The following is a 25,286-nucleotide window of genomic DNA, read 5'->3' on the forward strand; positions in this document are numbered from 1 at the left end:
TGCAAAGTACTGGAATTCCTCAATGAACCACCCAAGTTTCTAGTGGTAGAGTTTTTGTAACACCCAATGTCGATAAAAAGATACCATCTCTCTCTGTAAACCTTGCCACCCAGGTGAGAGAGAGCCATGAGAAACTGATGAAGAGATAATGAGTCCTCCAGTAGATATTCCTCATTCAACTCTTACCACATTGTAGGGTTTACAGAACAGAAGGGATTATTAAGGGCATCTAGGTCAACTGCTTGCATGCTGGCCCCAAAACTCCGCCCCCTTATTTCTGCATCCAGCCCTAGCATTTCCCTGAGATAAGTTTTATTTTTAAGTGAGCAGTGAAGATGCAGAGCGTTAACCATTTTGAAACAAATTGATCTGTTTAAATGACAACTAGAAGAGGACTGGTTTCCAGGAGGGCTCTGCTTTCCATGCTTGGAGATGAGGCCACCCCTGGGAGACTCATCTGTGTCATGGTTAAGTAACCACAGCTCAGTGAAAAAAGTTTGTGCATTAACCCGGCCTGTGACAGGTTCCTTGAGTGAGTCACTTAATCTCATTGCTCTATTTCACATTCTGTACTAAGAGACAAGAGAGTTCCACTTCTCCTCCTCTCTACAGAATTTGTGAAATTCTTGTGGGAAGACAGGCTCTCCTGATGCCTTCCTTTGTACAGGACCAGCCAACAGCAGACATGGATGCACAACAGCAGCATGGGACAGCACCTTAAAACCCCATTTGGTTCTGCAAACACAGCTGTAGTTGACCATGTCCTCATCTTCAGCTAATCTGTCTTGGCCACAGTCCAAGCCAGATCTCAGGTATACAATCCCATTTGCAACCGGTAGTACAACACCTTAGCCCTCATGCTGTTCTTTTCACTGCTAGCCCACAGCTCCTAGAAAAAAGAAAAATAAGATGTTTGGACTGATAATAACTACTCTGCCCAGCCTGGAGAAGTAGAATTTGCTGTCCATCCTACAGGGAAGCAGTGTCATGCTACTGATACACACACCATGGCTTGGCATTCCTTTCCTCATAGCAACCACCTGCAGCTCAGAGTCCAAATATAACCATGATGTAGAAATGTCCTGAAATGCACTTTATGTCCTGAAATTAAGAAGCCAACAGCCACTGGCCTAACTTGTGTTAGAAATCATGTCAAGAAGTGGAAAATAACACTCTTATGAAAACACAGCTAACTGAACTCGTCCTCGAGGATCACATCTGAAATGGAATAATTTTAAGGTCCAAGAATTGAAAAGTCTCAACATTAAAAAAGAAAAACAATTAATGTTTATTCTGGATATTTTTAGACCAGTTTCCTAAGGAAACAAGGCTAACATGGTTGCACAATGTTCGTGTGTATGTAAATGCACACACAAAATCCTTGCCTGCCTGCACAATCCTCTCTCCTCATTGTTTTTTGAATATTTTGTCCAGTTTTCATCAAATGTGATAGAAAATCACAATCTTTAGGATAAAATATTCTAAGATATTTTGTTCAAATTGTTCTCTGGGAACTATTTTAAGAAGAAAGGGAACTCTGAGAGGCTCCCAAAAAGGGCTTATCTGAAAAGTTCATTCATCACTAGACACCAGAGAAGTCACATAGGAGGAAAGTGGCCAAAAACCAATTTTTGCAAGTCTCTGTTCCTTTAAAAATGCTAAAGAAAAAACAAGCTGAGGGCACCAGGTAAAGACACACTTTCCCTTCAAATGAACTAAGATGGGTCTATCACAGTCCTACTGGCTGGGCAGAGAATGAAGCCAGTGAGAAACACATTTGGGAATGAAGCATGGGAAGAATTAGACCTGACCTGAGGGGGCTGGCTCTGTGTGTGTGTGTTTGTGTGAAAAAGGAAGTCAAGATGAAAAGTCTGTTAGTAAATCAAAAGGTATCTGTGGTCAGGCATGCCTGGAAGGGGAGGAAGGAAGAACTGCAGGGAAAAGCTGATGCTGGAAGAACACAATCATGTACACGAAGGACTGACACCCCAAAATCCCTGTGAATGAAAACACAACCAGTTTGCAGCCCTGGGTGTACATGCCAGCACATCACATCTCCTTCTCTGTTAGCCTGGAGGCCATGGTGCTTTCGAAACAACACACATGCACCAACTTGGCCAAGGGTTTGCACCCTGTCCTTCTGCAGTTTGGTGAGTGGGGCTAAGGACCTCCACCTGGACCCCCAGCTTCCTGCACTTGTCCCATTTGCCTCCTTGCATCATCTCCTCGATCCCAATACCAGGTCTGTGGATATTTTGTCATGGTTGGAAGAGAAAAACACAGCACAGGTAAACAAGGAAATGTCACAGAAGGCCATCGAAACTCAGCTGTGGGAGGGAGAGACTGCTGCAAAACAAAACCTGTCCTCAACACAGACAGCTTCCCCAAGCCATGGTCATATGGCAGCTAATCAAGTACACCAAGTCTTCCTTGTTTGGCACTCTGTGTTCAGCAGAAAAAGCCTGCTTATATTTCTTCAGCCCATCCCTTCAGTGACAGATGTTTGCTCCTTTAGCACCCACTTGACTAGTTGAAAAAAAAAAAAAAGCACAGTTCTTTGGGAACAGACAGAACTGAGGGATGGGCATCAAGCTGGCTCAGGCAGAGCACTGAGCTGGAAAAGACACTCTGCCTTATTCCTGTCACAAAATATCCAGATATCCAGGACATTATGCAAGACAGACACTTCTCCAGCAAGCTTTGGAGAAGAAGGAAGGGTTAAAACCGGGGATCCAGCCCTCCAGCTCTTCATGGAGAGGCTTTGAACCACCTTCAGGTGGGACCAGCCTCCTCCAGATGGCTATGCAGGGGATCAAGATGACTCAGCTCCCAGTGTGAGCACCTCAGGTGTCTTCATGGACCAGGATAAATCTAAGTTGTCCTTACCTCCTGGAAAAACTGGTTTCTTAAGTGAAGAAATATTTTTTTTCACAAACACAAACCAAAAAACCAAAAAAAAAAAACCCCACCATTCATTCCTGTTCTTTTTTTGCTGTGAGCCTAAGATACCTGAGGTGGGGGACCACCAAACTGCAGCTGTTTCATTTGTGCCTTCAACAATGTGGTAGAAAGAAAAGCTAGCCTGAAGGGCACCTGGGATGACTGTCAAAGAGCTGAGTTTGTGTATCTTTGCAGCCATGCACTTGTGTAGAAAGACTAAAAATGCCAGGAGCTTTGTGCCTGTTAGAGCAGCTCTGCATTGATCTCTCAGCTGCTCAAGAGCCAGTTTCGCCTTGGACGCAGCTAGGAGAACACTCCTCCACTGTGCTGGCACTTCTGGGGCTCTACCATTATACCATAACCTGGGAAGAGGCTGAGCTGGTCTGAGCTCTGCTGGTGTGAGCTCCAGGTACCCACCACAAGCATCACGTAGAGCTGCCTCAAAGCTTTACAAAGAAAGAACAAGGACTAAACCAGCACAGAAACAGGTCCAAGCTGAAGGGACTGTGGCTGTTCCATCCTTTGGGGAGTGGGGGGAGAGGGAGGGGAAGAAATAGAAGCTACAAATCAAGCAGGTACAACTAGCCCGCAAGTGCCTTCTTTTCCTTGCTAGGCCACAGAGAGCAAGCACTTACGTCAACCCCCTGGGCCACGTTTGGGATCACAACAGGAAGAGCTGACTCAGATGACATCTTGCACAGGGATGCCCCTAGCAAAGAGGGATAAGCATGCATGGTGAGCAATTGGATGATCATGCACACAAATCACCGGGGAGATGAGTCCAGCACAGGGGTAATGCAGCAAGAGCTGCGGATGCACACGAGAACCTGGAGGGAAAGTGCAATGTGCAGTCATCAATGAAAAGAAGGGGGAAGGAAAGGAGGGGGAGCACTTGTGATCTTCTGTGGAAAAAGAAGGCAGGCAGTGATGCCTTTTTACTGGTCCTAAAATCACAAGCCAGACACTGTTAGGTGATAAAAAGGGGTTACCTTTATCAGGATCCTTAGGTGCACAGTTCGCCAGGTGGAAAACGCCGAAGATGGACCCGTGGCATAACACATACTTATTTTTTATATGTTCAGCAAATTAGCATATCTGACAGAAATCCCCACCTAGAAACATCAGTGGGGAGGTAATTCCTTCCCAGTTCAACATTCCTTCAATTCCCTCTCTTTTGGACAGGAACTTAACTTTATGAAAATATGGCTCGAACAGCTGTTTTCAACCTTGGCTTCCCCAGGAATCTAACCTTGGACCCCCAGCTTGGAGCTGCTAGGGAATTCATGTTTTCTTTTTGTCTAATAGAGGAGGTGAAATGCTAGCAATAAATACCATGATAAGCTAAAGACCTACAAATATATATGTAAAGAACATAGAAATATAATAAAAGAATATAAAAGAAAAAAAAGGTAAAAATCAATTTAGCATCATCAATGGTGAGAGCATGTGAATGAGAGAGTCTTTAAGGAAAGGTGAATCACCAGAAAAAGTTGCATATGTGGGGCAGTGAAAAGGGAGACTGTGAATTGAATTTCAAGGGAGAAAGTGTTAGAACTGCTTCCTGCAGAGAAATGGCTAACACCTACAAAAACTCAAAGAAAAAAAAAAAACATTGCTAGAAAATCCAGAGATAGAGTTTCCTCTGACTACACACAAGGAAGCTTTACTTCCAATTGACTTGCTGCTGTGCTTATCTCTCAGCAGTAAAATGCATTCACCCATCCCAAGCTCTCAAAAAACCCTAGTGCAGTAATAATTACCAAACCACAAGCTTACATCCTCTGAAGGACATTATGCATATGATGAAAGCTGCAAAGAACCTTTGTGCCTAAAGAAAGAAGGGGTAGAAAATTAAGTGCTTGCAGACATAAGAGAAGAGAAAAAAACCCCAATAAACAAATGCAGGGAAGGGACAAAAAAAGGAAATAAAACAAAACCAGAGAAATAACTGTTCATCTGGGACTTGTTAAATGCTACATGGCAGGCAGGGAATGCTGATAGGTTGCTTCATTGCATTTGGTGCCACACTTTCTATATTCTTCCAGACTGATAATGTTTCCTTATCTGAAGGAAAATGCACCTTTAGTGTTGCTGAGGTGGTTGACTCGAACAACCCTACTGCAGGTGAGAGAGCAGCAGCTGCTGGGCTTGCCAGCCTGCCAGCAGGACATCCTCTGGGCTCCTGGCTTTTTTCTTCCCTCCCTCCCTCCCTCTCCCCCTCTCCAATAAGACTAAATGAAATGGAGCTATTTGTGGGTTTAGAGGTGGCAACAGTTCAGCCTGCTCCATCCCCAGGTGCCAAAGGGTTGAAACAAGAGAAAACTCTTACAGAACTTTTGTGCCCTTTCCAACTGCCACACAAGCAGCCAAAGAAGCAGCTCAAACTATGATTCAACTTCTGAGCAGCCCCGGGAAAAGGGTTAGGAAACTACCCTTACTCTTTTTTCAAGTGAGGGAAGCCGATGTGAAACTTGGCATAATGTGGACTTAAAAGAAACCCCAAAAGTTGTTGGGCTGCAGCCAGGCGTTCAAGCCAGCAGAGCAGAGGTTCCCAACGCTGGTATTCTCTCAGCCCCTGCCTCCCTCCCCACTCCGGGGCATCAGCAACTGCACCCAGCAAGATCCTCTCCTGAATTCCCTCCCTTCCCATTCAGGATCGCATAACATCCCTGGGGCGATTGCTCACACGGAAAAGCAACATGAGGAAAGTATTTAATGCATGTTTATGTCTTTTAATATAGTGTAGCAGCTGGAATCAAAGGCAAAAACCCTGGGCCTCAGCACACGAGCATCATGGCTCTCCACAGAGTCCCCTTCTAATCACCGCTGCTCTCTGGACCACAGCTTTAGAAATCAAGCACTAACCCCTATTGCCTAATTAGCAGAGCAGTGTAAAGCTTAGAAACGGGCATATCTTCTTCCTCCCTAAGTGGCCACTGAATAAATGCTATATCCCCAGTTCAGAGTCCCTTTTTACATTGCTGGCATTACCAGTCCTTTGTGTACCCACATGCTGTTACTTAAATTGCTTCCATGTTTTCATTACTTGCTCTCTGTGCTGTGTGTATTGAAACTCCTGCAAGAATGCTGAAGTGGTATTTCAAAGCACTGGGGACTGCTGGAGATGTAGCTGGAAATATTATGCAACAAGCTAAGGGGATTTTTCAAGTCCTGATAGAGTTTGCACTTCCTCAGGGGAAAAATAAATTTGGGTGCTACTCCATGATGTGCAGGACAACCACTCCCACCCAGAAGAGGCACAAGAATGGCACTTGCAGCTCAGTCTGTGTATATTCTTTGCATCTACGAGCAAGGTGGTAAACCCAAATAATGCTCTGAAACATGTGCAAGGGAAATGTGTACATTGGGCCAAACTCTCCTGGCAAAAATCCATAAAGGACAGTGGATTGATGCCAGCTGAAGGTCTGTCCCACTCTTTAAATGTGTTGTTCCCTCCTTCTGCTGCCAGGAGCTGCTTTTCTGGAGCTTGTGCTGATTAAAGCAACAGGCAATCAAAACAGCCTAACGCTGAAATTTCAAAACCGCCAAAACCATTTAAATGTGACAAATCACTTTTTTTTTTCCCCCACAACCACTACTGCAGCTCTCAATGGTTCTGCAAGTAAATGCAGAGGGCTCCTGCATGCTCTGCTCTTCCAGGGAAACACACAGATAGACCAGAGAGTAAATGCAGAGGGTTCCTGCGTGCTCTGCTCTTCCAGGGAAACACAGATAGACCAGAGAGCTATATATCCATGCTAATTTCAACTTGCTGTTTCCTCCCAGTTATCTTTCCCCAAAAAATTTCTGTGCCCATCACAAGATAGATATTGGCCATAGGAGAAATCATTCTGCCAGCACCGGAACTTTTCTCCCACTCGCTCCCAGCCTTCCTTTCTGCAGTGCCTTTGATCACCCCTTGATGCAAGGTGTTCACAGCCTGATCCTGGAACACCACGAGCCGAGCGGCAGGCGTGTGTGAAATCCCCCCGGCTGCAGGGATGCAGGTTATTCCCCATCCTGATGATGCAGGCTGTAGCTTTCCAGGCATCAGGCACACCCCTTGAGATCACAGCACTGGGGTCTTCCAGACCCCTGCCGGGGACATCTCTGCTGCAGCTGCGGCTCAGCAGCTGCCGCTCTGCAGCCGTTGGGTGTTATGCTAATGGTGCACCGGGGCAGCAGCCTTCTCCCCATCTGCTCAGAGCACCCACCTGCTGGGTGCTGAGGTTTTTTTGTTTGTTTTAATGGCCAGATTAGACCAGTGTTGACCCAAAGCGCTCCCAGCTTGAGAACAGGGTGTGTGTGAACACAGCTCCAGCCAACTCGGACCTCAAAACACAGGTGCAAGCTGGATGCAGCCGTGTCTGAGCCATGGTCTGTTTCTTTCAAGCTCCTTATCCTCCTGCAATAAAGTCATCACCCTGAGGATAACCATGCTACAAGGTGCCTTTTTTCAACTATTGTCCCCACTGGGTTTGTTTGGTTTTTGTTTGGGGTTTTTTTGCGCATAACTTCCGTATGCTCAGCTTTATTTATTCAACCTTTTTGGATGACCACACAGAAAAGAACACACCTTTCATGCCCATCAGACTGGGTGATACATAGAAAAGAAGGCTCTGATTTTATGCAGTCATATTCTCCACAGCCCATACGTAGTAAGCAGGGGTTTGCAGTTCTTTTTTTTTCCTCTACATAGCTATGGAAGGATTGCTTGTGACATCTTTGCTATCACTGAGCATAGTCTCATAAAACTGCTGTTTCCCCTGAGACCTCTACAAACATTCAGGGAGGACAGAAAAGTGGAAATTAGACATTGCTTGGTGCTAAGAAGGCAGCTCATCCTTTTCAGTAGGTGGGAAAATCTCTTCTAAAAGTGTTATAGGGCCAAACCTCTGCTGTGTTAAAAAGAGCTACCTCTTTTATGCCCATACACTACATCACTTAAAAGATTAAGAGAAAAAAATCCCCTTGAATTGGTTTTTTTTTAGTTTGTTTTCAAGTTCTGCTTGTAAGAAAAGTACTCCAAAAGTGAGTGATGTTAATCTCCCTGGGCTCTGCCTTGAGTCAATGGGAAATATCAATGCTTAAAAAAGTGATTTTGAGTCCTGAAAATTTTGGTCTAAGTCAATCTGCTGAGGAGCATTTCTTCAGGAAGAGGTGGTGGCAATTAGCCTCCTCAAGGCTTCACATAGCCCTTTGAGCACCCATCACATGTATAAGGAATGGGAGAAGAAGGATCAAAGCTGCATGAGCAGGAAAACCAAAACCGTGACCCAAGCCCTTATCAGTGGGTGCCTAAATCCCAGATCAATTTGTCCAGGTCTTGGAGACACTCATGCATCTTCTGTCAAATCTGGGTTCTATCTGAACTCATCATGAAATCTATGTCATACTAAGGAGGCAGAGGTCAAGTATTTTTACTATGACCTGACCAAACATACTTGGCTAATGCTTAGGACAGAAAATACCACTAATCCAAACATTTGTGTCCCCAGCAGTGCTGTTTAATACACTCAAACTAAATTTGGTCTATGTACTAAGTGTAGGTGACACTACAGAAAAATCAAGCCAACAGCAAATCAAAAAGTGAAAAAAGCTGAAAACAGCTCATAATGAAGAAAGGATTTTCTTTCTTTTCTCATCCTTGAATAAGTGAAAAAAATTTTAAAAAATTCCATTTTTACCCAGACTTAAAGTACCAAGAATTTCTCTGCAGAAGGATATTTCAAGAAAATGATATGCATCTGGAAGAAAATGAGACTTAAAATGGAAGTATTTTCTGTAGCATAACTATAGTGCTACTCACACAATGCTGTAATCAAGAATAATGGAGCCCATCACCCAGAATACAGGAATGAATTCAATTGTTCACCATGCACATACCTCTATTTTAAAAATGCATTTGAATGCTTTAACTGCCAAAAGGCTTGAGCATTAGTGCTCAGGCACAAAGCAGTTTACAAGTGGGCTGCTTCATTTCTCACTCATGTAATCATTAATCTCAAAACTCAATTACATACAAAAATAGAAGAAGCCTGGTTGAACTTTTGATCTCTTCTGAATTGGTTCATCTGAAGGATAATTCAAGATCATTCCTGATGCATACGTGGCAGTGCAGGATGATACTTGCCCTGTGCTGCTCCAAGGCGAAATCTTGCAAAGGCTATGCCTTGGACACAGATTGTTTGAGAAGATTCATTCCTTCCCTCTCCCTCTGCTTCTGGGAGAAACTGGAAATATTTTTAAATGGGACCTACCTTCTTTTTGGAGTGTGATCTGTCCTCCTCTTTAGCTGTTTTGCTATTTTTCCCAGTTCTGGAAAGTTTCTGCTCCCCAGACTGCTTGATGGTGATTTTGATCTCGGGAGGGCAAATATAGTTCTCCAAGTTCTTTGGGGGCTTCTTCGCTCTCTTGGTGGTCTGGATCTTTAGTTTTAAACTCCCCTCCGTGAAGTTAGCCTCCTTGATGGAAAACTCCTGCTCCTCCAGGCCATCTCCTGCCACCCATTTCTCGCTGTCCGCATTGGAAGTGGAATCCACGTCTCTTCCGGAACCCAGCTCATCCTCTTCCTCAGGCTCCAGCCTCTCGCTGCTCACCGGGATCCCTTTCCCCGCGCCTGACGAAGACAGCATTGTCTCCCCTGCACAGCCCGAGACAGGCGAAGGCTTCGTGGAGGTGACGGCAGCCGGCAGAAAGTCTGCCTCACCTCCCCTTTGCCGGGAGCTGCTCAAAGTCTCTCTGGGCTCCATGGCAATATCACAACGCCCTGGAGTTTGGTTGGAGGGAAGGGGAGTATGGAAGGGGATGAGGGAAGCAAGGGCAGATATGATCCCAGGGAGCGAATGGCAACTGTCTACCAAATTCAATGTCCCGGTCACCCAGAGGCTGGAAGATGCTCAGAAGAGACCAAATGTGCCACTGTCAAAAGAAAGGAGAAAAGAAAGAGGAAGTTAGCACATGCACACTTATATCAAATGAATGTGGAGATGTTTGAAAAAGGGCACAGGGCACAGTCAGGCACCTGCAGCATCTCAAGGGCTTTCCTTGGAGCAAAACGGGAACCAAGGCTCACCATCATTTCTGAGGGCTGGATCTGACATCACAAAGCAATGAACAATTGCCATGGCTATTGTTAAATTGATGACAATAGATATACATTAAAAACAAATAAACAAAGAAAAAACAAACACCCCAACTGTTGTCTAAATGCAAACATCTTCAACTAGACTTATGCAGTAAATGAGGGGTCAGCCAGCTCTCCACACCCATGAACCTTCTCATTACCTTGATGTGCTCACTGTCACAGGGTTTCCAGTGGGGGAAAAAAGTAAACTCAGATACTTGCCTTGGGTTAAACAATAACCCGGTGATCAGAGCATAGAAAACATGGTGCTGCCCTCTTAATCAGCAGCAGAGTTTCAAACTCTCTGTTTCCTCACTTCCCAGGTGTGAGAGAGACATGCCCTTGGCTGCCAGCTATTCTGAGGGTAATCCTGCTTTGGATGAATAATTCATTAGAATGAATTATTCTAATTCCAGCTGCAGCCCAAGATGCTCTGTGGGATATTGGAATTGGAGGAGGATCCACCTGGGCTTCTTTCAGGGCATGTCAGAGTCCCAAGCATTGAAGTGCATGGAGGAAAGCTAAACTCAAGGTATTCCAGAGTTCCTCATGCCCTCATTCCACTGTTCTATGGAAAAGCCTTGGGCTGGATGGTGCACAGACTCTGCTCTCAACCTTGGAAATTTTATCTTTCTTTAAAACATAGAGGTGGAACCCTTTGAGATGGAAAAATTCCTGCTTGGAATGTTACAAAACCTCAGTTAAAGGGAGAAGCTGTGAATTTTGAGTTGAGGCAAAAGTTGCATCACCCAAGGACATCTTGTTAAAATAAATAATTACGGGGTGTTTTAAAAGGTATTGAGGTGCTTTCACACACCCTCCCTAAAACTCCCCTATTGCCACCCCAAACACACATTCCTCATAGCAAGCCAATTTCAGCCACAAAATTAGCAGAAGAATCCACAAAAAAGGTGTAAGTCTACAAAATTAGTAAAGAGAACTAAATGTATTTTCTACTACTTTAGAAGAAACAACGAGTAACACTTCTGGCAAATGGAGAAGGAACCAGGAATGCACTGCCTGGAGTAGGTGCTGGGAGTGCAGACTGGCTCTTTCAGGAGTAGCTCCCTGCTAGATTAGTTCAGCTACACTTGACCAACTGCCTTCAAGATCTGAGCACAGTCAGGGATTTCCCGGGTCATTCTTGGCAGCAATATGCCACAGAGAAAAAAAAAAAAAATTATCTTGCTACCTATCACCAAATCAGAACAGTGCCAGTGTACACTGCTGTAAAGCACAGCTCACCTAGAAGAAACACATGTCCTTGTACCACTGGTTTCTTTTTACCTTTTAAAGGTACCTTGCAGGGGCTTGAAATTCAACAAGAAGTAATAACAAATGCCTTTTATTAGTTATAGATCCACATTTGCACTGGAGTGTGGCTGTGTGTCACTTTTCTGACTTGGGCATGTATGGCTACTAGTGGAAAGTTCTAAGTGTCCTACAGCTCCATGAAATCACTCAAGGACCTCCAGCCAGGTCTCAACAGACACAAATTCAAATAAAGTTCCCATAAATAGCACAAGCTGACAACCCAAGCAGAAAGAAAAAAAAAAAAAAAAAAAAAAAAAAAAAAAAAAAAAAAAGTGAAAAAGGACTTGTTGGAGTTGCCATCTGGCCTTAGGGATGGTTTCTGTAGCTCACAGGAGATAGAAATACACCACAAAACACTTATACTTGAGATGCACATCTCCTGGCAAAAGTGGAGAGACTCATTTCCCAGAGCTGGTGTCACTGGTCTTTATTTGAGTTGCACATCTCCTGGCAATAGTGGAGAGACTCATTTCCCAGAGCTGGTGTCACTGGTCTTTACTTGAGTTGCACATCTCCTGGCAATAGTGGAGAGACTCATTTCCCAGAGCTGGTGTCACTGGTCTTACTTGAGATGATCTTGAGGAACCAACAGATCTAAGGTCTCATGCATGTCTGCCCTGACTCACCCTGTGGTCAGCGAGTCTCCAGTTCACCTCTGGGAAACAAGGATCACACTTACATCCTTCAAACCCATTGCAGAGTGGGTTAGTTAATGCCCTTACAAAATGCCATACAGTTTGAACACAAAACATGTGGTAGTTGCTAATTACTAACACAATTAGTACATGAAAGCCACCCAGTTGCAAGGAGCTGCTCCACCTAATTGACCGACATTACACTTTGCCTCTCCTTGTGCTTGTGGAAGCGATGGGAGTCAGAGACACCTTCCTCTTCCAACTGGCCCAATCAAGAAAAAGAAAAAAAAAAAAAAAAAAAAAAAAAAGGTCTTATTTATCTGCCGTTTTACATTGTTAATCTACGTGGAGAGGGACACAATGTACACACTCTCCTGGGCTGCAACACAAACACAAGGTGGTAAAAGCTCGGCGGTGCAGCATTCCAGGGAGTTACCGCTCTGGTATGCACGCATGTACAATGGGCACTCTGTGCCGGCCTCCGCCCACGGGCTTTTAACCTCTCTCGCTGCTGGCTGCAAAGAGCAGGCTCTGGAGAAGCTCAGCAGGATGAGCCCGCAGCCACCGAGGGTGCAAGGAAGGGACAACTGCCATTGCCTTTATGAATCAACCCTCTTGGGACCCTCAACTGAACGGGAGCTTAAATGCAGCTCATGGCTCCAGGACAGGAAGAATCATTCAGGTTTTGAGCCATTGGGTAATGTTTTATGGAGGGTGAATAAAAAGCCAGGTTTCTGCTCCAAAATCTGGTTGTGGGACCCAAACACTGGGTCATAATGTCCAAGTACTCATCCCTGCTTGGCTGTGTGCCTCCAGCTCAGCATAAACAAGCATCAGGTAAATAAACTCATAGCATTTACACCCGTGTCAGATGAATTCATGCCAAATCCACCTTAAAACCCAACTTAAAAATATCGGCCTCCTGTTCTGCCAAGAGTCTGCAGATGATATCACCAGACCCACAGGTAGCAACAAATAACCCTGCACTCAAGTGCTGCACCCAGAATTAACTGGGTCATTGTTCTAGATATCTCCTTACTCTCCTTCAGGGTTAATAGTTAAATGACTTGGGTGCAGGGACATCATACTTGTCTTTCTAGTTTGGGCAGGCTACCTGTGCTTTGACTAATTAGAAACCTCACTTCAGGCCTTTGAATGTGTAACCTCTACCAGAAACCTCCCCTCTCCAGAGTGCCTGTGAGCAGAATCATAGGATGGTTTATGTTGGAAGGGACTCTAATGCTCATCTAGTTCCACCCCTCTGCCATGGGCAGGGACACCTTCCACTATCCGAGGTTGCTCCAAGCCTTGTTCAACCTGGCCTTGAACACTTCCAGGGATAGGGCAGCCACCTGCCAGGGCTTCACCACCCTTACAGGGAAGAATTTCTTCCCAACATCCAATTTAAGCTAACTGTCTGTTGGTTTAAAGTCATTCCTCCTTGTCTTCTTGCTGGAAGAGTTCTATTTCTGTTTTAAATACCCAGGACATGAAGTATATCTAAACTTCTAAGTGCTGACCCAAGCTGCTGTTCCAGGCCTCCAATGCTCACCAGCATCAAGTCCCATTCAATAAGCAGCTACAGAGGCATTTTACCATCCAAATTAAGCTCACTGAGGAAAGTGTTACTGCTAGCAGGCTTCCTGCAGTCAAGTTAAATTTGAGGAGGATAATTCACAGGTGAATGACAATAAATTTCACAGAAGTTGGCATTAGCTCTTAATTAGGGAGAGATTCACACTTCCTCTGATAAGTACTGAGAAATAATCAAATGCCTGCTTGCTCAGCCTTGTTACCAGTGCTCATGCTTCTTATCAGCTCCTCTGGGCACCTTAAACACTTTTCTGGAGGCAAAGGCCTTCAAGTACAAGACCCCCATTTGGGTCATACTGGATGTCTCCTATTAGGGGTTCTGAATATGCTCCCTTCTTCTGCCTCAGGCAGCCTGGTACTTGTGAGTATTCAGATGCCTCAGGTATAAAGTGATTAAAGTGAAAATTTGCCGAGGACAAAAACAGAGGTGAGAGCCAATAGGAGGGAGGAGAAATCCACCTGCTTGGGATTCTCTGTGAAATGAAAGTGGACATAATACTTGGCACAGCTTTTGCCTTAAGCTTGGACTCAGTGATCTTGGAGGTCTCTTCCAGCCTTAATGATTCTATGATTCTTTTATTCGAAGTGTGACAGCAACCAAAATAGGAGCAAGCAAACACTGTTTTGACACATGCAAGCAAGGCAGGCTCAGCTGCCCAGTGTTTCTGCAGTTCCTCTGAAGTGCTCAAGCACTAGGAACACCAGCAGGGAGTTGGGAGCAATATTAGGAAATGCTGTCCAAATCCCTTCTACACTAATACCACTGTAACTACTGAGATTACTTAAATTTCATTCATAGAGTCCAAAATGAATCAGTGAAAAAGAAAAACAAATCCTCCCAGAAACAGGTTCAAGCAAGGGGAAACTAAAGCACAGGTCTGAGGCTCATAGGAGATGCAAAGTGGAGGTCACAACTTTTCAAACTCTGTGTCTATCAGTTTGCCTTTGGATCTTCCATTTTTCCGTGGGACATTGCATTAAACCCCTAATCTCTGCAAAATATCCAGAATCCTGGAACCCTCTTTACATTCCATCCTCTAAAACCATTCATCACTGCACTGGAGACTATGCAGCAGTGTTTAATGATGAGATTGCACCTTTCACTCCAAAGATTCCCAGGTTGCTTCCATGGTCATGTATGGCACTGTAGAAATGCAGTTGCCTCTGGGCCAGAAGCCAGTGGACAAACCATGTTACACCAAGGGCAGTTTTGGTGAGAAATCTGCTTTTATGAGCAGTGTCTGTGATACTTCAGAATTTGTCATGGGTCTTAAAAACCCAACATCCCGGCATGTGACAAGCTGCACTGAACCCAGTTAACCCATACTGGAGTAGAAAAATGCCCCAGCCTATTCCTTCATTATTGTTTTGCAAAAATAAATTGGAATTTCATGCTTGGTTGTGGTCTCTGTCCATGCACTGCCAGATAGCCAGCATCATGACTTTGATGCTGATCAGGAGAAGGCATCTGATCACACTTCTGTGGACTGGGCAAGCACACAATATGAGGCTTAAAATTTTCTTTGTGATGACTTAAAGGCAGTTCCAGAGGATGGGAAAACTTGTAAGCCATAAAGCTAGCATGGTGCAGACAAGTGACATGATACAATACAAAGTCTTTTGGGATAAAATTAAATCACTGCAATTTTTTTTTTCTTTAGTAAATTTGAACCAGTATGAGTTTATACTGGATCAGTATCATGTACCAGTACGGTATTTAATCCATGGCTCAGAGCCCTGGAGCTAGATTTATGGCAGCTTTGGACCACAGCCTCTCATACTTCCTGAGGGCATGATTCTCTGAAAGAACAACCCAGCTTTGGCAGGGAGCTCAAATAATGACTGTGGCAGTTATTTTCTGTCCATATTATGGATCACATAGGAAACACCCTCTCCCTGTCACCTGCCTTGTGTCCATCTAACTGAGGTATGTAATTCATTAACAAGGTGAATTAGAAGAAGAAATGTGATTACTCTTCACATGAAGATTGCTCTTCCCTCTGCCTCCAACTCTGCTTTTGTTCAAATCCTTCTAACTCTGCCTCTGATTTTGTGTGGATTATGTGAGGACTTTCTACAAAAGGACAGGATGCAAGCTGCCCCAGATGTGGGTTATCCACATGGAAACAAGGAGCAAGAGTTAATGGCAGTTGCCAGAAATATAATCTTCACTTGTTTCCATCAGATTGTGCTGAATCCAAGAGCTACCATCCCTTTGCACCTCCTGAGCAGCACTGACTGATTGCTGTGCCTCAGTGTGCCCAAGTTTGGCAAAGGGAGCCAGAAAAAGTCACACTGGAGGGAAAAAGACGTGGTAAACCACATATCTGTCACAGCCAGATGAAGCTGCAAGCATCCTGCCCAAGACAAAGAGGCAGAAATAAATGAAAATCCAAGCACATCTGTAATTACAGAGGCATGTAAGTGCGCACATTACACACACACACGTATCTGTCTTCTCAACATAGACACATTTAGAGTAGATTATGGAATCATATCTGACCCCATAATTAGGTTTGAGAGTTTATAATTAGATCAGATAGTCACCTTTCTATGTAAGTAACTAACTATCATATAGGGCTTGCAGGAGGGCCAACTGAATGATTAAACAACTGACACAACCATAAATCACAAGGACAATAAAAACAATACTGCCCAAGGTACAGCTGTGGCTCGTGTAGCAAAGCACCCATCTGCAGGAGCAGGAGAGGTGCCCATCATGCTGCCCAAGGACTTTTACAAGCTCCTGCCTGAGAACTCTTCCAAGGTTTTGTAAATCTATTCACTCATAACCTAAAGCTGTATCAAAGTTTTGGGAAAGGGAGTGCAGTCATCAGACCTGAGAACACCTTCTCACAGAGGCTTCTGGTCTCTGAAATGGTCAAACTCCTCCCATTTGTTCCCTCCAAGGTAGGCAACAAAATTTTCATTTGTGTTGGAAGGGACTTTAACAACCATCTTTTTCCAACCCCCTGCCACAGAAAGGAACACTTTCCACTAGACAGGTTGCTCCAACCCCACGTCCAAACTGGCCTGGAACACTTCCAGGCATTTACAACTTCTCTAGGAAATCAAGGGTAGTGTTTGATCCTAATGACATCTAGAGCTGGCATGTGGTTTTTGCCCATTATCCTTGTGAACATCAGGCCTCCAGGACACTGAAAAGCAGAAGGAGATGCCAGCTGTGCCTCAGCTCATTACAACACAAAAAGTCAAGCTGGTAGATTTGCCTAAGTCAGGTCAACACCAGGTTGTCAGCTCCTAGACCAACCATCATCACTCTCAGCGTGATGTACAGTCAGAGGTGACTCCTGGGATGACCCAAGAAACCACCTTGAGTACTCTGCTGGATGCAGCAGAGTGTGTGCCACTGCAAGGATAAAACTTGTTCCATTAACAACAGCCATAAAACTCTTTGGGAGGAAGTGTCAATGTGCACAGAAGGGGACTTAAATACTTACTATGTTCCAGCCAGCTCTTGCCAAGCACACCATCCTGGAGGTAGCAGCAGCTACTCCAGGCTACAAATGGAAAGTTTTATGGGTATTTAGGGAAAGGTTATTGGCACAGAGATCAGCCACAGAAAGCAAACCCCTGTACAATTCCATCATCTGTGTTACCAAACCTTCCTAGACTGACTCTGCTCTTGGAGAGCTGCCATCATACACAGTAGCCTCCTTCTAACACCGGCATGGCAGGCAATCTCTTCTTCTCCCTCTGATCAAACATTTCCCTCTGCACCACGAAATGTGTGGGAAATTATGTCTCTATATGAATCATTAATGAGAGTTTTGTTTTTATTTACTGCTGCTGCCACAGAACTTCTTTCACCTTTTTTTTTCCCTCCTCCATTATTTCATTTTTGCTTGCACATGTGCCAAATAGACCAGCTACCTCTTCCTTTGGGAAAAACAAAGAAATAAATAAAATCAAACAACACATCTGAAAGGGAATGCACCATGTCTTGGCTCAGCGTCCATTCCTCAGAGCCATAAGTGATGGCACAAGGAGGACCTAAAAGGCTTCAGTCCAGGATCTATCCCGTGCCCAGTCTGGAGTCTGTACAAACAACACATCCCATGCTATTCCATTCTACATGCTTCAAACGATGCTGGGAGTAAGAAAGGTTGGATTTTGTCCATCCAAGGCACTGCACTGTGTGTTTCCATGCTGAGTAAGCAGTGGTGTCTTGCTTAGTGCTGTATTATACACCAAGCATCCCCAACATCAAGAGGGGACTGTGAGAAAATGGGGTGTCTAAAAGGCATACAAGAAGAATAGCGATAATTTAGGGTATTTAAAAGGAAAGCACTGGGAGTGCTTTGTCCTACAGAGTACAACAGTTTTCTGGGGAGAGTGTCAGGGCCAGAAGTATAAGAATTTCCCTTAAAGCCTCATAAATAGAAGAAGACAAAGATGAAGAAGACAAAGACGAAGAAGATGATGAAGAGGACACTGATGAAGAAGAAGAAAAAGAAGAAGAAGAGAAGGAAGAAGAACAAGAGCAAGAACAAGAAATCAGGAGGCAAAAGCAGCACAGGACACAAGTGGATGCAGCTGGATGCACATGGGACAAAGACCAACCCACAGTGCTGGGACAGTGATATCAAGAGGCACAAAAATGTTAGTTGGGAGCATGCTGATGGGCAGACCTGAGGCCAGGAATAAAGGCCAGAAAGCTGACAGCTGCTGTGGTCAAAGAGAAGGAGCACCTTTGCCTCTAATGAGGGTTAAGAGGAAGTGGTTACAGAAGTGCTGTGTGAAGTTGAGTCAGAAAGAGATAAAAGCCTGCTGAGTATCCGCAGGCCTGAAAGGTGTCTCCAGCTCAATTACTTTACTGTGCTTTTTGCACACATTGAGCTCCCTCCAAGGCAGCACAGAGGGTCAGGAGCCCCATATTCACCACTCAAATCCCTATTGAAGCAGGACCAGCACTTTGGACTATTACTTCTACAGACTCATAGAATCATTAAGTTTGGAAAAGCCCTCTAAGATCATGGACTCCAACCGTTCCCCCAGCACTATGTCCCCAAGTGCCACATCCACACATTTTTTTGAAGATTTCATGCGTGGTGATTTTAACACTTCCCAGGGCAGCCTGTTCCAATGGCTGACCAACCCTCCAGGAAACAATTTATTCCTGTTGTCTAATATAAGTCTCTCCTGGAGCAACTTGAGACTATTTCCTCTCATTCTATCACTTGTAATGCTACTAACACCACTGACTCCATGAGGATGTTAAAGGTTGGGATGGGATCAGCAGTTGGAGAGGAATCCAATGTCAGGTCAGTCCTGGGTACCACCTCACTTCATCAATGATCCATGGATTGCTGTCTCTTAATCTAAATTCTTCAATTAGCTCCCAACCAAAGTTTGGTCTGTTGGCTGTGATGGGCCAAGAGAACCCTGAACTGAGGTGTCTGTGCTGCTGCTTCCCATCTGGAGATGGCTGTGGGTTTGAATAAATTCTCATTTCCTACCTAGAACCATGCTGCAGCCTATTATTATTTTGTTTTTTACTCACACTACTTTTTTTTTCAAAGGTTTTCCTTAAGGGCCTTGGGAGGTCTGTTTGCTGAGCTAAGGGTGAAGAAAATGTTCTGTCCTGAAAGCCACACACCTAGAAGACAGCATGTTTTAAAAGCAGATGTCTCTTCAATGTTGGTGATAGATGTGGAGGAGCAGGACTCATGCTCCTGTGAGTACCTCCTATGACACAGAACTTAATCTAATGTAACCAACACCTATGAAAAAAAGCTGTTTATGACTCCTATCCAACAGGATTTGTTGGGCCAGTGTCCCTGCTCTTTAAGCCAACAACTACAAAAATACCATTGACTTCAGGATGTCTACACTCCAGCCTGTCATGTCATCAGAAAACATGGCCTCCAGTTTTTGTCTCACTCAAACACCACAAGATAACAGAGGCCATCAAGAAACCCTACATCCATAAGACAGAGACTGCTGTGCTCTTTAAAAGCATGCAGTTAGAATAATTTAAAAAGGGAAAGTGTTTCCTTTTTCCAGTCTCACTTTTTCTGAATTGATTGAAAACAAAACTGATAGCTGGAGAGGCTTACTCAACTTTTCAGGAAGAAAATTTTCATGAAACTGAGAGAAAGCATGCCATTTTTCAGCCCATTAGTTGAAGATTTATGGAAATTACAAGGATGTGAATGTATGGGTTAATATTTTAAACTGATTTGCAACCTTAGGAACAATGGACAAGTATAGTAACACTTTGCCCAGATGCCTGCTACAGCAGGCACAAATGTGTACAGTCCTGTTTGAACACTTACTGAACTCCCCCAGTTAAGCTTTGTGTCTCTGATCCCTTCTGAAAAAAGAACTAAGGGATTCAGCAGAGAACTATTCCCAGTATAGAATTCTATTGAATCCCCGCTATAGAGCTCCATAGGAAGGCTTTAGAGAGAAAAAAAAAAAAAAAAAAAAAAAAGAAGAAAAAAAAAAGAAAGAAAGGAAGAAAGAAAAACTACAGGAAGGGTTTCCTTGTCAAGGAAACTAATAGGATTTGAGAGGAGTTTCAGTGGAAACCCCACCACATTCTCCAAAGCCAAGTATTTCGCAAGTCTTGAGGAGAGGTAGACATGGATCACAGCATCACTCCAGAATATGCTGGGTCTGGAAACACAGAGGGAAGTTAGGCCAGTGTCCAAGTCTTAGAAATCACATCAGTAGGACGTTCAGGATGTGTGGATTCATATAGAGGGAAGACATGCCTGTAACACCTTGCAGCTTGACCTCTGGTTTGAGTATCATCATTTTCTCCCTTCCATCTTAAATCTGGCTTCTCCATCTGCTAAAATGCCAGGACAGAAAGAGAATGATTCATTGTATACATATGTATCTCAGTTTTAAAGGTTAAAGCTAACAAAAATTTCAAAGCAACTTAAAACCTCAGGCTTCCGATCTTTAACCCATCTCTAATTTTGAGGTATTTGAGTGAGTCCTGGGTTATTCCGTGCTTGCCTACCACACATTCTTCTGAAAAGATTTCCCAAGCACTGTTACAAGTTATACCATACTACAGTAGAGGAAACTTTGCTCTCCTTGGTGCCATCCTCACAGAGCCCTTGTCTGCCCAGGACTGCACAGCAACCATTAGGGAATCAGAAATTGACTCTTTCAGAGGCATTGAGAAGATGAATAAGTGACCCCATGACAGTATTTAGCCACAATCCCAGCTCCTTCCAATATATTGCAGAGCCAAGCCTTAGGCCACCTGGCACTATGGTGCTCACCAGGGCAGGTCAGAACCTTGTCACCGCCTTATGACCTCATGTTGGTGTGGAAATTGGCCTCCTCTTGCATGGCTTTTCCACACACTGTGCTTGCTTTCAAAAGCGCACATCAGACTCAGCAACCCTACACAGGAAAGGTAACTCAGGCTCATCCTCACCACCTGCACAACTCCTGTATTCCCTGGAAAACCCCTGTGCTGGATGGACAAGTACACAAGCCCCACCAGAGTGCCTACTTATGAGCAAGAGTAAACCTGACCTGGGGATGTGTGAGAAGCACGAGGGTCTGTATTCCCAGAGTATTTCCCTGGCCACCTTCCTCTTTGGTCACCTGCTCTTCGTCAAAGTTTCTACTTGGTCTTTTGAAGAGACATAAAAGACAACAAAACCCTAAATGAAATAATGTCAGAAGGTTTATTTTCATACCCAGTCATCCCAAAGCTTGCAGAAAAGCTCATCATTGCATTTGGACAATTTGTCCTCCAAAGTAAATTCAGCTCCAAAAGGGCAAAATAGCTCCTAACTCTGCTCTCTCTCAAGAGCTGATAAATATAAATTAGCTACTTCCTTCACTCATTTCCTCAGTTCTGAAACATTTTCTGACTGCTTTTATTCAATTTAAGAAATTATTTTGTCTTCCTTTATTCCCCCAGCTGTTTATTCCCTTAACTTTGTACTCTCTACAACCAATCAAATGCAAATTCAGAATCCACATGCCTGTTGCAGAGCTGTGCTTGGTCCCAGCATCTAGCAGACCTCTAAACAGATCCAAAATTGCAATGAACTTTTGAAGGAACATCAGGTGAAGACTTCTCATCAGGAGAAGAAAGAAACAGTCTCCAGGTATTGCTAACTACATGCACTTGCAAACTGATTTAATGTCTATATCCGAAGGAAAATGAGTCCCAATATCGAATGTTTGCAAATCGCTTTCAGATCTGACAGTCTTCCCAGGCTCAAACACTGAGTTGAGGGATTTTGAAGTCCATCTTTAATCAAGGTGACAATTTCCTAAAAGTGTAAGTCATTTTATTTCCTCTGCAAGAATAATGGGAAAGGGAGCTTCTATCAAGCTGGAAAGAGAGAAAGTAATGAGAACAGAACCAACAATAGCAGCAAAACCAGTCCCAGTAGAAACCACAAGCCCTGCAGCAACACTGGGAACCTTCTCTGCTAAGGTTCTCCCACAGAGTCTCACCTTCCTCGCTTTGGACTGGCTCTAAACTTTGGATTGATGCTGCCCTAAGTTTTCCTGGACTCCCAGCAACGGGGAAGGCTAGACCTTACCACGGGTTTCCTCTGTCTGCTTACTATTTTATAGGTCACCTATATTAGAAAAATATTCCTCCCTGTGAGGGTGGTGAGGCCCTGGTACAGGTTTCCCAGAGCAGCTGTGGCTGCCCCATCCCTGCGGGATTCAAGGCCAGATTGAACAGGGCTTGGAGCAACCTGGGGAAGTGGAAAGTGTCCCTGCCCTTGGCAGGAGGTGGAATGAGATGATGTTTAAAGTCCCTTCCAACGTAAATCACTCTGTGATTCTATGATTTTTACACTCAGATTTGCTGCCCTCATCTCATCACCAGAAGCATACTTGAACACTGCACTTACAAATCTAAAACCCTGCCTGCCTGCATGCTATGGTAGGCAAAAATGGTGCTGCATTTTCTGAACACAGCTTAAAATCTATCCCTCCATGCTTCATGGAATGCATTTGGGCAGTTATTAATTCTGCCTTTCAACGTCGTCGCAGACCCACAGACCACAGATACTCCAGAGATGGGTAGTTAATGGGGAGCAAGGAAAACCACCTAGGCATATGGTTAAACAAATCAGTCATCGGTTCACTGGGACATCTTTCATTTCCATCACAGCAATCTGTTGGATCCCAGAACTGTTTTTACGTGGTTCATTAGACAATAGCCTTCCTTGCTACTAGTTAGGTCAAGAGTCAAAATTGCTGTGTAATTGCAAGTCTCAGGGCACAAGGCAAGAGTTTTTCAGTTCTGGAGGGTGTTGTCCAAAGGGGAGAGAAAACAGAAGGGAAAGATTATGTGTGAGAAATTGAGCCCTACTGAGAGGGAAAAAAAGTCACTGAAACTGGGATTAGGCAAATCTGATAATGGAAAACAAGAGTCCTGTTGGTAAATTGGCACTTGCACCTAAGAGATATATGTGGTAGGGAAAAGGAGCTCAAAGGATGGGTCAAAAAAGAGCAGAAGAGGAGATTAAGCAGCATCTGAAGCCAAAAATTTATGGTTGCACCTTTTTGAGCATTTAATTCCTTGAGTTAATTAAGCACACAGCAATAGCAGTTGTCAAACAAGAACAGTTCCCAACTTAATCAAAGTACAATATTATTGAAAACAATACAGAGCAACCTCAGTAAAGAAACCAGTATATATCAAATCAAGCTAAATAGCTCAGTTATGATCATTATTAATAATAAATCATGGCCACTGTTTCTTTTGTTTGCCAACAACCAGCATAGTTTATGGCTCTGCACAAACCTAACACACCATTTTATAGCATTTCAAAAAGTGCGTCCTCCTAAAATGATAATGTGTTAATAATCTATGCTGGGCTTTTTGGCAGGAATCAAAAAGCTCAAACGACTTGAAATAACATCAGCTAAAAATTATTTATTCCCCATCCCTAGCTGCAGAGAAAACAGAGGTTTTCTTGGCTCAGTTACTTCTCAATAGACTTCTGGTTTCAATTAAAACTTTGAGTCTGAGAAGTTTAAAAAAAAAAAAAAGTTGAAGCCAATAAGAGATGGAAGAGAAGTCTCCATTCACTGAATGTTTCTGCTTTTGTTTTTTTTTTCCCTATTTTTACATAACCCTTCTGAGCTAAGAGCACAGATTAAAGTACAAGTCCATTGTGTGGATGCTTTTTTTTTCTCCTTTCAGCTAAAAAACAAATGGAGATGAAAAAAAGGTTTCTCCTTTGAGAGGAAGGAGCTTCTGATGATGGGTATAATCTCAGCAAAGGCTGAGGAAGAGCAGAAAGATGTGCATAAAGCAGACACTTGCACGTTTTCCCATGAATGTGTCCAGTCCCTGGAAATGTTCAAAGCCAGGCTGGCTGGGGCTTGGAGCAGTTTGGTCTAGGGGAAGGTGTCTCTGCCTTGAGGGAAAATGTGGCTGGAATGAGATGAACTTTAACATCCCTCCCAACCAAAACATTCTATGATTCTATTATTCCCTGATAAGAATATATATATATATATATATATATATTTTTTTTTTTTTTTTTTTTTTGCTGTCCACAATATAGGGTCCACTTGTTTCCTCAGGTTCATGCTGTCACTACCTGTCTCTAGGCACCTGATAATACCATTTCTGTAGCCTGCACCAAGTCAATCCTGCATGCAGGGGCTTTCAAACCAGTAATCGTTCCCATTTGGGCCCATAATATTCCACACAGAACTGGATTTGCCAGCAGCCCTTTCCTCCTTCCATCCACACCACGAGGCTCAGATGCTCTCCCTGACAGCGGAGCACTGACCAGTTCTGCCCTCTCCTCTCCCCACTCCTTTGCATCTTTTGCCGTGTGACAGACGGATACCGAAGGACACACGGAGGGTCCCCCCCACCCCAGAGCGGGGCCACCGCGGGCCGGTGGCTAATGAAACACCTCTGTACACCGGGGGAACAGCCTGCCAGCCTCCCCTCCCCTCCTCCCTTCATCCTCCCACTCCTCCCAGAGCCCGGCTGGGTTAGCCCGGCTCACGGCAGCCGCGGGGACACCGCCACCCCACGGTACCGGAATGGGTGGGTATTCCCCTCGCATCTCCCTTCGCATCCCCCGTGCGCATCCCCCACGCACCAAGCCCCTCTCGTCACCCCTCCCGAGGCCAGGGGAACCTGCCCACTGGGGGTGTCCGAGTCGGGTGTGCCCTGTCTCCCCCCGCCTTCCCGGGTTAGGCTCCCGGCGGCCAAGTGCCTTTTGAGCATCAGGCGTCAGGCCCGGGATTATCGGGGCCGTTTATTTGAAGCGGAAACGAATCGGAAATCCTTCTCTCAACTGCCTTTTGGAGACATAAATACAGCAGGCAGGGGCAGAGCGGGGAGCGCCGTGCCCGGTGGGGCGGTGGGATGTTGGGATGCAAACACACGGACACGCTCACGCTGACACTCACACTCACTCACACTGACACACGTTCACACCCGGGGATTCAATGAGGGGTGCGGGGGACCCCAATTCCCCTTGCCCTCCGGGGAAACCCGGCGAGGAAGGGGTGTGAGTGTGAGTGCGAGTGCGAGTGCCCGGCGCCGGGCAGGAGCCTTGCGCCAGGGCTGGGGTTGACAATAGCCGCCCGAGGCTGCGGGCTGCGTGTTACCCCTCTTCCCCAAACCACCCCGCAGCCCGATGATACCGGCGGTGTTCAGCCTGCCCATAGCTGAACTCCGCTTC

The 25,286-nt window shown here is 44.7% G+C and overlaps 1 protein-coding gene across 5 annotated transcripts in view; it reads right to left on the reverse strand.

Moving 5' to 3' along the window:
• The window catches only part of SETBP1 (SET binding protein 1), a 265,947-nt gene that overhangs the window by 238,413 nt on the left and 2,248 nt on the right, over positions 1-25,286 (reverse strand). For all 5 annotated transcript variants that reach the window (XM_068175943.1, XM_068175942.1, XM_068175941.1 and 2 more), the window contains exon 2: positions 9,201-9,861. In XM_068175943.1, the coding sequence (XP_068032044.1) occupies positions 9,201-9,692 (492 nt within the window). In that variant the 5' untranslated portion in view covers positions 9,693-9,861. The remainder of the gene's footprint in view (positions 1-9,200; positions 9,862-25,286) is intronic.

The sequence above is a fragment of the Anomalospiza imberbis genome, chromosome Z, assembly GCF_031753505.1.
Source record: "Anomalospiza imberbis isolate Cuckoo-Finch-1a 21T00152 chromosome Z, ASM3175350v1, whole genome shotgun sequence".
NCBI classification, from domain to species: Eukaryota; Metazoa; Chordata; class Aves; order Passeriformes; family Viduidae; genus Anomalospiza; species Anomalospiza imberbis.